At 40.2% G+C, this 13,558-nt stretch overlaps 1 protein-coding gene across 5 annotated transcripts in view; it reads left to right on the top strand.

Moving 5' to 3' along the window:
* Positions 1-13,558, top strand: part of LOC140201838 (anthrax toxin receptor 1-like) — a 281,124-nt gene that overhangs the window by 41,619 nt on the left and 225,947 nt on the right. For all 5 annotated transcript variants that reach the window (XM_072266548.1, XM_072266550.1, XM_072266547.1 and 2 more), the window contains exons 4-6: positions 10,210-10,291; positions 11,301-11,334; positions 12,360-12,439. In XM_072266548.1, the coding sequence (XP_072122649.1) occupies positions 10,210-10,291; positions 11,301-11,334; positions 12,360-12,439 (196 nt within the window). The remainder of the gene's footprint in view (positions 1-10,209; positions 10,292-11,300; positions 11,335-12,359; positions 12,440-13,558) is intronic.

Genomic DNA, 13,558 nt, shown 5'->3' on the forward strand with positions numbered 1-13,558 from the left:
TAAAACTCTATAAATGCAACTGCTGGATGACCCTGGTACACCAGATACAAGAATATTTTAAGGGATGCAAACAACAGGAATTCTGCAGATGCTGGAAATTCAAGCAACACACATCAAAGTTGCTGGTGAACGCAGCAGGCCAGGCAGCATCTCTAGGAAGAGGTACAGTCGACATTTCAGGCCGAGACCCTTCATCAGGACTAACTGAAGGAAGAGTTAGTAAGAGATTTGAAAGTGGGAGGAGGAGGGGGAGATCCAAAATGATAGGAGAAGGCAGGAGGGGGAGGGATGGAGCCAAGAGCTGGACAGGTGATTGGCAAAGAGGATATGAGAGGATCATGGGACAGGAGGTCCGGGGAGAAAGACAAGGGGGGGGTGGAACCCAGAGGATGGGCAAGGGGTATAGTCAGAGGGACAGAGGGAGAAAAAGGAGAGTAAGAGAAAGAATGTGTGTATATAAATAAATAACGAATGGGGTACGAGGGGGAGGTAGACATTAGCGGAAGTTAAGAGAAGTCGATGTTCATGCCATCAGGTTGGAGGCTACCCAGACGGAATATAAGGTGTTGTTCCTCCAACCTGAGTGTGGCTTCATCTTTACAGTAGAGGAGACCGTGGATAGACGTGTCAGAATGGGAATGGGATGTGGAATTAAAATGTGTGGCCACTGGGAGATCCTGCTTTCTCTGGTGGACAGAGCATAGGTGTTCAGCAAAACGATCTCCCAGTCTGCGTCAGGTCTCGCCGATATATAGAAGGCCGCATCGGGAGCACCGGACGCAGTATTTCACCCCAGCCGACTCACAGGTGAAATGTCGCCTCACCTGGAAGGACTGTCTGGGGCCCTGAATGGTGGTAAGGGGGGAAGTGTTAAGGGCATGTGTAGCACTTGTTCCGCTTACAAGGGATGATTGGGGAAGGTGCTCCATAGAGCTTTGAAGAGTCTTTGCCAATCAATGTCAGAATAAAATAATCAATTTATACATGCCTGCTTATACCATTTTGACATTGTATATGTCATAGTGATGGGTTGGGAGAGCATGCATTTTATGGTGAGTTAGAGATTGTGGTCATTTCATGGATATTAATTGACTGGCTTGTAATCAATTCTATGCATTATCCATGCTTGCCTCCCACTGTATTAGCCCCCTAGCTGTAATATCAATTACAGCCATATGACTGCCAACATTCTCAAGGCTTCACACATAAAAATTTCTGGCGAACGCAGCAGCCCAGGCAGCATCTTTAGGAAGAGGTACAGTCGACGTTTCGGGCCGAGACCCTTCATCAGGACTAACTGAAAGAAGAGCTAGTAAGAGATTTTACTCTCTTACTAAGATTCTTAGTAAGAATCTCTTACTAGCTCTTCTTTCAGTTAGTCCTGACGAAGGGTCTCGGCCCGAAACGTCGACTGTACCTCTTCCTAGAGATGCTGCCTGGCTTGCTGTGTTCACCAGCAAATTTTATGTGTGTTGCTTGAAATTCCAGCATCTGCAGATTTCCTCGTGTTTGCATTCTCAAGGCTTCATTTCACAGCCGTCCTGCATGTGGCTCAGGCTTTGAGTGTCAACCAGGCCAGTGGATGATGCATCCAAAATCATTATCCCCCACCACCTCTCTAATGTGGTTCAACGACTTGATGTCAAAGGACTATTTTTCTGTTTTTAAGCGTCTTTGTTAACATGATTGGAACAAGTTGCTGTTGATTCAGACAATAAACAGATCTATACAATTTATTAAAAAACATTAAACTAATGAATTGAAAGATGTACATATAGAAAATAAAGAATAATAAACTTAGCTAAATTAACTTTTTGGTCATGCTAATGCTAGATGTAACAACTTTAGCTAGTGTGGAGTAAAAGGGTCATGTACAGAGTATTCATCTCCTCTACTCAGTAATTTACATAATGATCCTGGCCTCCGTGATAAGCTGAGGTGCAAAGCAAGAGATCGGTTAGGCAATATCCATTACGTGCCATACTGTAAGCTGCAATACACAGGCCAAGTCCAGAATGTGCTGACGTGTACTGCAGTCAGCCAGTGCTTTTATACAGCACTCCTGGCTTTGTATTGATACGATCCAGCACATTAGTTCCCTGAATATTTGATCACTCAGCACACAGGTTAAGTAGATCTAGAGAACTTGAGCTTTGTCTAACCGCAAGAAATTCTGCAGATGCTGGAAATCCAAAGTAACATATACAGAATGCTGAAGGAACTCAACAGGTCAGGCAGCATCTATGGAAGTGAATGAACAGTCAATGTTTCCGGCCGGGGCCCTTCTTCAGGGCTCTGAAGCTTTGTCTTTTGTTAGCATAAGATTGCTTGCCTATTAACAGCAAGAACTTTCATCCCTTGCCCAAGAATAAGGTGGTGATTCTGCAGTATGAGTATTCCATTTAAATCAGAAATTAGAAGTTACTCTTGGTAAATAACTCTTCAATATAAAATATGTTAATGCTGTGGCAAGTTATAAGTCTGCAGAGAGTTTACAGGGTATTTTCTAGGACAGAGAAACAGAGGGAAATACATCTGTATTTAATAACATTGGGTTAACACAAACCAGAATCATTTGCAAATACAGGTATATTTTTCAAAGGGGTGGAATTTACCAACATCATATTGTCAGAACAGCTAATATTCCATAAATAACAGTGCAAGATCTAAACTGAAAATTGCCCCCACTGCACCCTGGCACAATTTGCTGATGATAGGACAAGTTGGGTAAGGTAAAGTTCTTCCCTGCACCTTGTGGAGGATAAGCTGAGTTGGGCTTTAAATATGTTCCAGCTGAAAAGATGGTTAATTGCTTTCCACAAGCAGCTGCTGGCAGGAATTTGCTAATTGCCAATCAGTAAACAATAGAACTCCAGTTTTTATTCGTCCATTCTTCTGTCGGACCCCATCAGCCATGTCTGCAGAACAAAGCTGCTCCTCAGTCAAGTTTTTCAGAAGCCAGCCTGGTGGTTTCCTGACAGCATTACTTTGTCCTATGAAGCCAATAATGTGCAGATGGAGAAAACATCATCAATCTTTAACCTTTCAACTGGCATTAAATATGTTTAGTGTCAGGATATAATTTGCTACATGCTCTTAAGGCTGATTTTTTTTAATATTACGCCTACTGGATAAATAGCTTGCTGCATGGGGATTTTGCCAGTCTGGAGTGTGTGCAGTTCTGTGCAAAGGTCTTAGGTACCCTAGATACCTTATATGGTTTCAGAGGGTATGTCCTCCACAGAGCCCTGGTCTCAACATCATCAAGCCTGTCTGGGATTACCTGGAGAGACAGAAGCAAGCGAGACAGCCAAAGTCTGCAGAAGAATTGTGACAAGTTCTCCAAGATACTTGGAATAACCTACCAGCTGATTTTCTCATAAAACTATACGATAGAGTACCTAAGAGAATTGATGCAGTTTTAAAGGCGGAGTGGTTACATCAAATATTGATTTAATTTAGTTTTTTTTTACTGTTTACTGATATTTATAGTAATTTTTTATATATTTAGAAGCTTTTTGTTTCATTATTTTTGAAAGTACCTTCACTTTACAGATTTTTTTACATGTGCATAAGACTTTTGTACAATACGGTATTTGCAGAAGGTAGTCACTAAAGTCAACAATATAGCTATGCATTAGATGTAAGTTCCAACATAGTTCCTCAATCTGCACCACACTACTTAACTGCCCTGGCTGTTGATGCTACTGTCATCTCTGCTGTCTGGGGTACTGATGCTATGTTTAGCCTCACCTATGCCTTCTTACCTTACTGGGCTGTTGCTTGTGTTCATATACTAAAAGCTGACTCTTCATCACCTCTCTTTATTTGCTGTAAGTCAGGGGTCCCCAACCTCCTTTGCACTGCGGACCGGTTTAGTATTGACGATATTCTTGCAGACCGGCCGATGGGGGTTGGGGGGGTAGTGTTCAAGTTCAACAGTGCGTAACAGGGAATGAGGAAAGGTGCAGCTGACTCATATCGTTTCATATCGCCAAATCATATCATTTCCTCGCGGCCCGGTAGCACATCTTTGCCGCCCCGTGGCTGGAGACCACTGCTCTGAGTCCTTGTGCTCGGTTGCTTTAATCATTGAGAACCATCACCTTAACCACTGGCAACGTCTAGTTTGGATTCCACAACTTCCATCCCTGTTCTGAGCTGTGAATCTCCACGTAGTGGAGCCTTGAACCCATTCATATAATTTTTTTTTTGCTATATTCTGCTGAATTCAAACAAATTTATTGTTTTTCTCCGTGCAAATGGTTGGTGTGATTATTAACCATCAAAAACAGAACAAGCGCACGGCTGATAATTGCTTTTGCAGCTCACGAATAGAGAGATGATTTGTCACATTACATTGTGTCTGGCCTGTAGTAAGTTGATATAGCTAACGATTAGCTTTATTTGACACATGTACATTGAAACATGTAGTGAAGTGCATCATTTTCATCATATCAAATCAGTAAAGATGTGCTGGGCAGCCTGCAAGAGTCACCACAGCTCTGGCCTTACAAAGCATGCCCACATTTTATTAACCATAACCTTATTCATCTTTTGAATGTGGAAGGAAATTGGAGCACACAGCCACAGAGAGAACATGCAAACTCCTTACAGACAGTGGCAGGAATTGAAAGCTGATCATACAGTTAGGTGTGTGGTGCGTGGCCAAATGGTTAGGGCGTTGGACTAGTGATCTGAAGGTCATGGGTTCGAGCCTCAGCCGGGGCGGTGTGTGTGTCCTGAGCAAGGCACTTAACCACACACAATGCTCCAGTCTACCCAGCTGAGAATGGGTACCGGCAAAAAATGCTGGGGGTTAACCTCGCGATAGACTGGCATCCTATCCGGGGGGTGGGGGTGGGGAACGCTTGTACTCTCAGTCGCTTCACGCCGCGGAAACCAGCATAAGCACTGGCCTGATGGGCCACAAGGCTCGTAACAGACTTTAATCATACAGTTGGGTGCTGTAAAGCGTTGTGCTAACTGCTACACTACCTTAATTGGGCTTTGGGGTTCTAGCATTTTCCTGTCATTCATTCTTTGGGGTTTTTCTTCTGTTTCATGGATGTCTGCAGAGAGTAAGAATTTCAGGTTGTATGTTGTATACATTCTCTGATATTAAATGGAACAGTTGAACCATTCAAAATTCTCAAATATGAACAATGCTAATTCCTACAAACCCCCATTAGGGCAGGAGAACAGAAGAAGTTAGCTAGTCTAACATTGTTACAGCGCCAACAACCTGGGTCCGATTCAGGCACTGCTTGTAAGGATTTTGTTTGTTCTCCCTGTGACTATATTGTTTAACTTCAGGTGCTGTGGTTTCCTCCCACATTCCACAGATGTCTGGGTTATAGGTTAATTGCTCACATGGGTATAACTGAGCGGTGTGGGCTTGTTGGGCTGGAATAGCCCAACAATTGTATCTCAGAATAAGTAAGTAAATAAAAATAAAGTCTGGTCAGTTTTTGCAGAAGGAACCCTCCTCCTGAATTACACAGAATGGATTTGGAGGTTGATTAGGATGCAGCCTAGTAAAATGTGGGAAGTCTGTGCTAACAGCAGATGGTGAGGCCAGTACTCCTGGGATAGTAAATAACTGCGGAGTTATTTTCAAACTCTGCACAAGTCTTGAGGGAGCCATGGAGACAGGAGAGAATCCTATACAGGAATATTTGGTTGCCTGCAGTTAGCAACAAAAGGGCTTTGTTTTTGCATGGGAATGTGTAGTTTGTATTTATGTAGAAAATCCTCGAGCTTCAGCAATGCTTGCAACTGTGCCTTTTTGACCACTGCCTTTTACAACTGTCAGAATAAATCAGAGAAATACTGATAGGTTTCAGGGTAAGGAGACCTTCAATGCACTTGAAATGGCAAAACAAATTTAAGAACAATTGACTTCAACATTGCCAAATGATGAATTTCCTGACTGGACACTTCTGTCTGATTTTCCAAGTTAAAACAGCATTGTCAGTGGATTAAGGAGTGTTTATCAATTGCATTCCTATTGCACACTAGTAGCAGCCACTGAGCCTGGCAATGAAAGAGAAAAACTCATCTCAATAACTATAAAATTAGTCAATTCTCGTTAAAAACCCATTTGGTTTAAAAATGTTCTGGCTCATATGTGACTGAGCTCATCACTCCTTCCTCTCACTGTTTAGGAGAAATTAGGCCTTACCAGTGATGTCTTCAGCCTGTGAAGATTTAGAACATAGAACAATACAGCATATTAGAAGCCCTTTGGCCCAAAATGTTGTGCCAGTTTTTTAACCGACTCCAAGTTCATTCTAACCCTTCCACCTTACATAAACCTTCATCCATGTGTCTATCTAAGAGTCCCTTGAATATCCCTAATGTATTTGCACCACCACCACCCTTGACAGAGCATTCCAAGCACTGACCACTTTCTGTGTAAAAAAAAACTAGCTCTGGCTTCTTCCCTAAACTTTCCTCCATTCACTTTAAAGTCATATCCTCTGGTAGTAGTCATTGCTGCCCTGGAAAAAAGACACTGGCTGTCCTCTATATCGGTGCCCCTCATAATTTTATACACCTCTATGGTTGTTATCTTCCTTTGCTCCAAAAAGAAAAGTCCTAGGTCGCTCAGTCTTTCCTCATAAGTCATTTTCACTAATCCAGGCATTGTCCTGCAAAATCTCCTCTGCATCCTCCCTAAACTTCCACGTCATTCCTATAATCAGGTGAACAGAACTAAACACAATACTCCAAGCAAGAGAAAATCTGCAGATGCCGGAGATTCAAGCAACAAAATTCTGGAGGAACTCAACAGACCAGACAGCATCTGTGGAGAAGAGTAAACAGTTGACATTTCAGGCTGAGGCCCTTCAGCAGGACTGCAAGTACCACAATACTCCAAGAGCGGTCTAATGAGAACCTTATAGAGCTGCACCATCACCTCAGAGATCCTGAATTCAATTGCCTGACTAATGAAGGCCAATACACCATTAACCTCTTTAACCAACCTACCAATTTGCACGGCAACTTTTACGGATCTATAGGCTTAGGCCCCAAGATCCCTCTGTTCCTCCATGCTGCTAAGAATCCTGCCATTAACCTTGTACTCTGCCTTCAAGTTCAATCCTTCAAAATGTAACACTTCACATTTCTCCGGATTAAATTCTAGGAACTATAGTTCAGGCTATGTGTCCTGGAATTTAAATTGAGGGGTGACTTGAATGAAATATTCACCTTTTTAAAATAAAAACAGTTGGAAAATGAAGGGGAAATCACTTCCGCTAATTGCCTCTTCCATAAGTAGAAACACTGTCTAAAAGTTGGAGCCAGACCTTTCAGGCATGAAGTTGGAACACACTTCTACAAGCAGACAGGTTCAGAAATTTAGAATAATTTCCACAAATCATAATTAATACTGAGCCGTTTGTTAATAAAATTGGACATTGATTGATATTGGAAATGATGTGTCAGATGAACGGTGAAGGTGAATATATGAAGTTAGGTCACAGGTTTCCCATGAACTTGTTGAGGGACTGTGGGCTTCTGAAAGTGTTCATATTAAAGAAATTGTACAGAAACAGAGGACGAAGCCACTGAGATACCTTAAAGTAAGGAAGAATTTATTTTTAAGTAAGTTGTTTCTCTCATAATTATTTGTTCCTTTCTGCGTCTTGTGGTGCACTGGGATCTAACCTTGCTGTTTCTTTAGCATTTTTGTCTATTTCTTATGAGGCTCAATACTCAACCCCGCACAGATAGAAAGCTTGCAGGGAGCTAGCCAGATTCAAACCCGGGATCATTTGCCTTGAAGTCCAGCGCAGATGCCACCATACCACCAGCCAGCTTTATTTATTTATTTATTTTTCTAATAAAATGCCCTATAAATTAGTAAACACATGATGTAGAGAAGCAACATAGCTGACATTTTTAATGTGCTCACTCAGTGTCCAAAGATTGGAACATAAACAGAAATAACTTAAGATATTCACCATGTTGGGGAGCATTTGTGAAAAGAAAAAGAAAATTAACTTCTCAGGTCAATGAACCTTTGATAGGACCAGATCTGGTCAATTAAATTGGACTTGAATCGTCCTGCTGCTCATGTCTTACTCCCAGTCTAATCTGTGCATTCATTAACTAGACTGTGGAGTGTAGAACTCGATCAGACTCAAGTAGATCTCTTTATTTCCACATGCTTTCTAATTGCAAATCTTGGCTTTCCCGTTCCCCAGTGGAATTCTGCATCTTGTCAGTCTCAGCAGTGTCCTGCACCTGGAGTCTTGCCTCTAGATGACCAATGTCAACTAAAAAGAACTTCAGTTCTCACACAGCTGGATTCACTGAAGTGGAGCAGATTTTACAAGACAACCAACCAATAGTTGAATTAATGCTGCTAAGAACCAAAAGATTTTAAAACTGCTATTATGTTTGGAAAGCCAGCCAGGGCAGACTTTGAAGCAATGATGTAATATATTTATCATTGACTTGCCAAAATTAGCCGGTACTATTTGACTTTTGATCCTCCTTTGCAGAAGAATTACTGATTCTGTTTAAGAACAGTTACTACCCCTTAACCATCAGGCTCTTGAACAAAAACATAACTACACTCATTTAAGGACTATTTTATCTTGTTATTTCATGCTTATTATTTATTGTTATTTATTTATATCTGCATCTATACAGTTTTGTTGTCCATTGATCCTGTTTCCAGTTACTGCTCTATAGATTTGCTATGTATGCCCGCGGAAGAATAATCTTAGGGTTGTATGTGGCGACATGTATGTACTCTGATAATAAATTTTACTTTGAACTTAATCCAAGACATTCTCTTCCCTCAGTCTATCACTGAATGAGTTTTCTCCATCTTTTCCACAATGAAAGACTTACAGCAGCATTGAAATTGGTCCTCCTTTAACAAGGATGTATGTGGGATCAGTCAGGGGCTCCTGTTGGCTTTGGACAACCTGAGTTTTGAAAATGGTCAGAGAAGCAATATTGGTTTATGTTCTCTGTCAATTTGATGACATTGTGATCTGCTTGGTTTAGTAACACATTATCAGCAATTTATCTCATGAAGTTAATGCTTTCCCCCCATTCATGTTCTGCTGAAAACAATGAGATTGTGAGGCTGTTTGAGGTTGTTCTTCAAAATCTCAACCAGCTGGATATTCTTCCTGGATGAGCTCAAGCACTGAGAAAGATAACTAATAGACTTCTGTCCAGTCATGGATGCTAATACCCCAGCTGGATTGAAACATGAGTCTAAAGTCATACATGAACTTTCTCAGTGTGTCTGGTGTTTAAATGTCTAGTCTGTGTATGTATGGCATGCATGCATCTAATTGTTCAGGTACCTTGGGTATACAGGGCTGTAGCAAACATGTTCAACATGCTTGTACCTTGTGATTTGTAAGTGCCAGAGATGTATGTGCCTGTAATGTATGCATCTAGAGTTCTACATATGAATTTTCTGTTTTTTTCAATTTCACAGTCATTAAACACACCAACTGTGCCACTAAAATGTACAAGTCTCCAAATCTGAATAGTAAACAGTTCCCAATGTAACATCTTCAAAGAGCTATGTATTTTAAAATATGTTTGTGTTAATTTAGAGCTGTTAACATTATGATATTTCATCTGTGAGACTAGAGTTTTGTCACAACAATTCAAAAAACAATTATCTCATCCTCACTGATCAGACAATAAAACCTCACAATCTAAATTATGAAGATGTTGCATATGCACATGAAAATCCTTTGGGATTACTTGCATGGAGCTATTATTCCATGAAAATATTGGACACAGGAGTTTCATAAATAAAATAGTTATGTCTCAAAGACATTGTCTGCGAAGTGAAGTCTTGAGGAACTTACTCTGAGTGATTTCAGCAATGGTATTGAGAGGCTGTCAAACTGTTCGGTACGAAGTGCAGTGAGAAGGATGAACCCATACGGTGGTACTCACTTTCAAGGACTCTGTAGCTCATGTTCTCAGTATTATTTATTTATTTATTGATTGACTTTTTTTTGTATTTACACAGCTTGTCATCTTTTGCACTTTGGTTGTGTGTCAGTGTCTGTGCATAGTTTTACACTGATTCTATTTTATGTTTTCTACTGTGAATGCCTGCAAAAAATGAATCTCAGAGTAGTACATGGTGATATATACGTACATTGTTAATAAAAATTTGATGACAACAATTTTTTATTTTGTCTTTCTTAACAAAAGGGAACGAATCCGCAAAGGTTTAGAGGAGCTACAAACGGTGTTACCTGGAGGCGATACCTACATGCATGAAGGCTTTGCAAGGGTACATTCTATATTCAACTTTGCTATTTGGATTTGTTGAAGGAGCAGGAGGAATACCATTTGTGTAAAACAGTATTTTGCATGTGAAATTCCATCCAATCTGCAAGGGGGTGGTGTTGAGATATCATGAATTGGCACTCTCTCATCGTTAGAATAAACCTTGCGTTCCTAATTTTGAGGAAAGGCTTGTATAATTCTGCATTTAATAAAGACCTAGGACATTTTGTGGCTCATTTTTAACCTTGAAACTTAATTAAAGCTTCCAGTATAGTTTTTATTATGAAAAGAATGGACAGTAGAGAATAAACAATAAGGACAATAATATTGTCCCTTTCCTGGATCTTACAGATGAATTTGTCTTCGACATTGGATTTAACAATGTCATACCTCTCTCACCATTCTTGTATTCATGCTGCCACTGGTCAGATGTACCTAACTATTAGTGTGTAGAACATAAACATGAGTCGCATTTGAACACAGTATACGAACAATGCTGTGGCATATGTCCATGGAACGTGTTGCATTGATTTCATCTCCTGTGGAAGTGACTAATCTTGAAAGCCGATGCAGTGTCTACAGACAAAATGTCTTTTTGCATTGGTTTACACGTACTTTCTTTCTAGTCCAATGGGGTGGTTGGGGGGGGTGGAGTCTAGCCGCAGCCTCAGAATACAAGGGCGTCCCTTTAGAACAGAGATGAGTGGGAATTTCTTTAGCCAGATAGTGGTGGATCTATGGAATTAATTGTAACAGTTGACTATGGAGGCCAAGTTATTGGGTATATTTAAAATGGAGATTTATAGGTTCGTGATTAATAAGGGGATCAAAGGTTACAGGGAAAAGACAGGAGAATGGGGTTGAGATGGATGATAAATCAGCAATAATCAAATGGCAAAGGAAACGCAATGGGCCAAATGGCCTAATTCTTCTTCCTATGTCTTATGGCGTTACGGTTTAGCCTGATCTTCTGTTGGCTTCTCTTATTTCACCACTTTGTTCTTTTTTTTCAGGCAAGTGAACAAATCTATTACTCAAGTGCAGAAGGTAAGTCTAGTGACTAATGGCATAATTATTCCACACATGGGGACATCACTGTAAATTGTAATTGATTAATATATATTTGGACAAGATTATTGTACAAGTAGAACAGATCATTGCCTGGCCATCGGTGGTGGAAACTGGCAGTTCAAAAGGCCAGAGTCAGAGGAGCACATAAATTTGCAGAGCTTAAAAGAATGGGGAAGCTTATTGAAATAGGAGAAGATGAAGCCATGTAATGATGAAGTTTTTTAAAAAGCCATGTTCTCGACTTGGAGCCAACTTATATCAGTGAACACAGGACTGGCATGACATATTTTGATATCATTCTAACCTTGATGTTCATTTGTGTCATCACTGCCAATACCAAGAATGGCAGCAGAATCAAGACTTGTTGAAAATAAAGCAAGCCCATTGTTGACAGTCACAGAAATGTGATGTGTTCTAAACGCACATGGTCCGTTTAATGTATCTCCCTTTCCAATATATCATTGATTTGGAATTATCTGGTGGTGAATAGGAAGAATTTAAGTTTTTGGTAACATGTCTTTCCTTCGAGATAACTTTAAGAAATCAGACGGGATAATCAGCCATCAGCCATGTTCTAGGTTACTGCTGAATGACCTGTAAAATTGAATATGACATTGATTTAGTTCTGAATATCAATTGGCAATCCTCTAATCCTGGGGCCATATTAACCCAAAGAAAATTATCTGCTACTCTTCTCCCAAAAAAGAGTCACCTGAATATCAATCAGACCATAGTTTGAGCCCATTGCAAATCTCACTGCAGACACCAATAATTCTTCACAATGCATGGACTAGAATCATCTTGAACTCCATTGGTTGCTTTGCAGTCCTTGAAGGAAATAGATTGCAGATTCTACCCTTAAATTATTTTGTGAGGATTTAGTATTCCAAAGATTAATGTCAATGAATGACTTTTCAATCTCAAAAATAACCTTGGGATTTTCTTTCACACATCATGCAAGGCAGGAATCAGAAAATAACTGACTGCATTTCACAACGCAGGTTACAGAACGGCCAGCGTCATTATCGCTCTGACAGATGGCGAGCTGATGGAGAACCTTTTTTATTATGCAGAGCTAGAGGTAAGAAGGCTGTCTGGCTTGGTGAGTATGAATGACTGTGATGCAATACATTCTGCACTATTAATCAGGGCCAGCCAAGAAACAGTGTGGAATTTAAAAAGAAACACATGGACTGAGGTTGTGTCAAGATACAGATTGCAAATGCCTGACATTGAAAGTCATGCTGCTGGAATCTGCATATTAGGAAAGGGAGATACATGTTGCACAATTAAACTTGACATGTAACATGATAAGCTGATTTCTGGATTTAGTGTTGAATATTGATCAGAAGCTTTTTAACCAAGTCCTTATTGCTGTTAGGCTACGTTGCTTATTTAATTAGTTTTGTGTGTTTTCATTCCTTCTCAATATTCTTTTCCTTAAGTACATGCAGTCAGCCTTTATGTCACATTGAATACTTTTACATCTGCATCTTACTTTGGTTAAAAGGAAAGCTGTTTCTATATTGGAAGAATATGCTATGTATCAAAGATAATTATGACAGATAATTTCTGACTGAAATGCATTGACATTTTCTGGCTAATAAGCCTGAAATGCATTGCTACAGAGCCAAGTTAACACTTTTTACAAAGTATTACAAAATGTTTTCAGGATGAAAAGAGACCACACAGTATGACAGGAAACATGCTGAGTTTATGGTCCAAGAAAGCTTCTCGCTTTCAACAGTCACTTCTATTCCTTCCTCCATTGTTTGCTTATCTAATGACCTTTTGAATGCATTAATATCATTCATCTCAAGTACTGACTTTTGCAGAAAGTTGTATTTTAAAGTATTGCTAGGTTAAAGAACTTTCTGCTGGATTAATGAATGGCTATCATCATTATCAATATGTGCCGTGTTGTACGATGTGGGCAATCATGGTCTTGGCAAATCTTTCCACAGAAGTGGTTTGCCATTGCTTTTTTCTGGGCAGTGTCCTTGCAAGGTGGCTGACCCTAGTCATTATCAATATTCTTCAGCAATTGTCTGCCTAGTGTCAGTGGTTGCATAACCAGTACTTGTGAAATGCACCAGCTGCTTATATGACCATCTGCCCACCTGATCCCATGGCTTCACTTGACCCTGTTCAGGAGGCTAAGCTGTTGCTGCACCTTGGTCAAGGGTGACCTGCAGGCTAG

This window comes from Mobula birostris, chromosome 8 (genome assembly GCF_030028105.1).
Source record: "Mobula birostris isolate sMobBir1 chromosome 8, sMobBir1.hap1, whole genome shotgun sequence".
Taxonomy (NCBI): Eukaryota; Metazoa; Chordata; class Chondrichthyes; order Myliobatiformes; family Myliobatidae; genus Mobula; species Mobula birostris.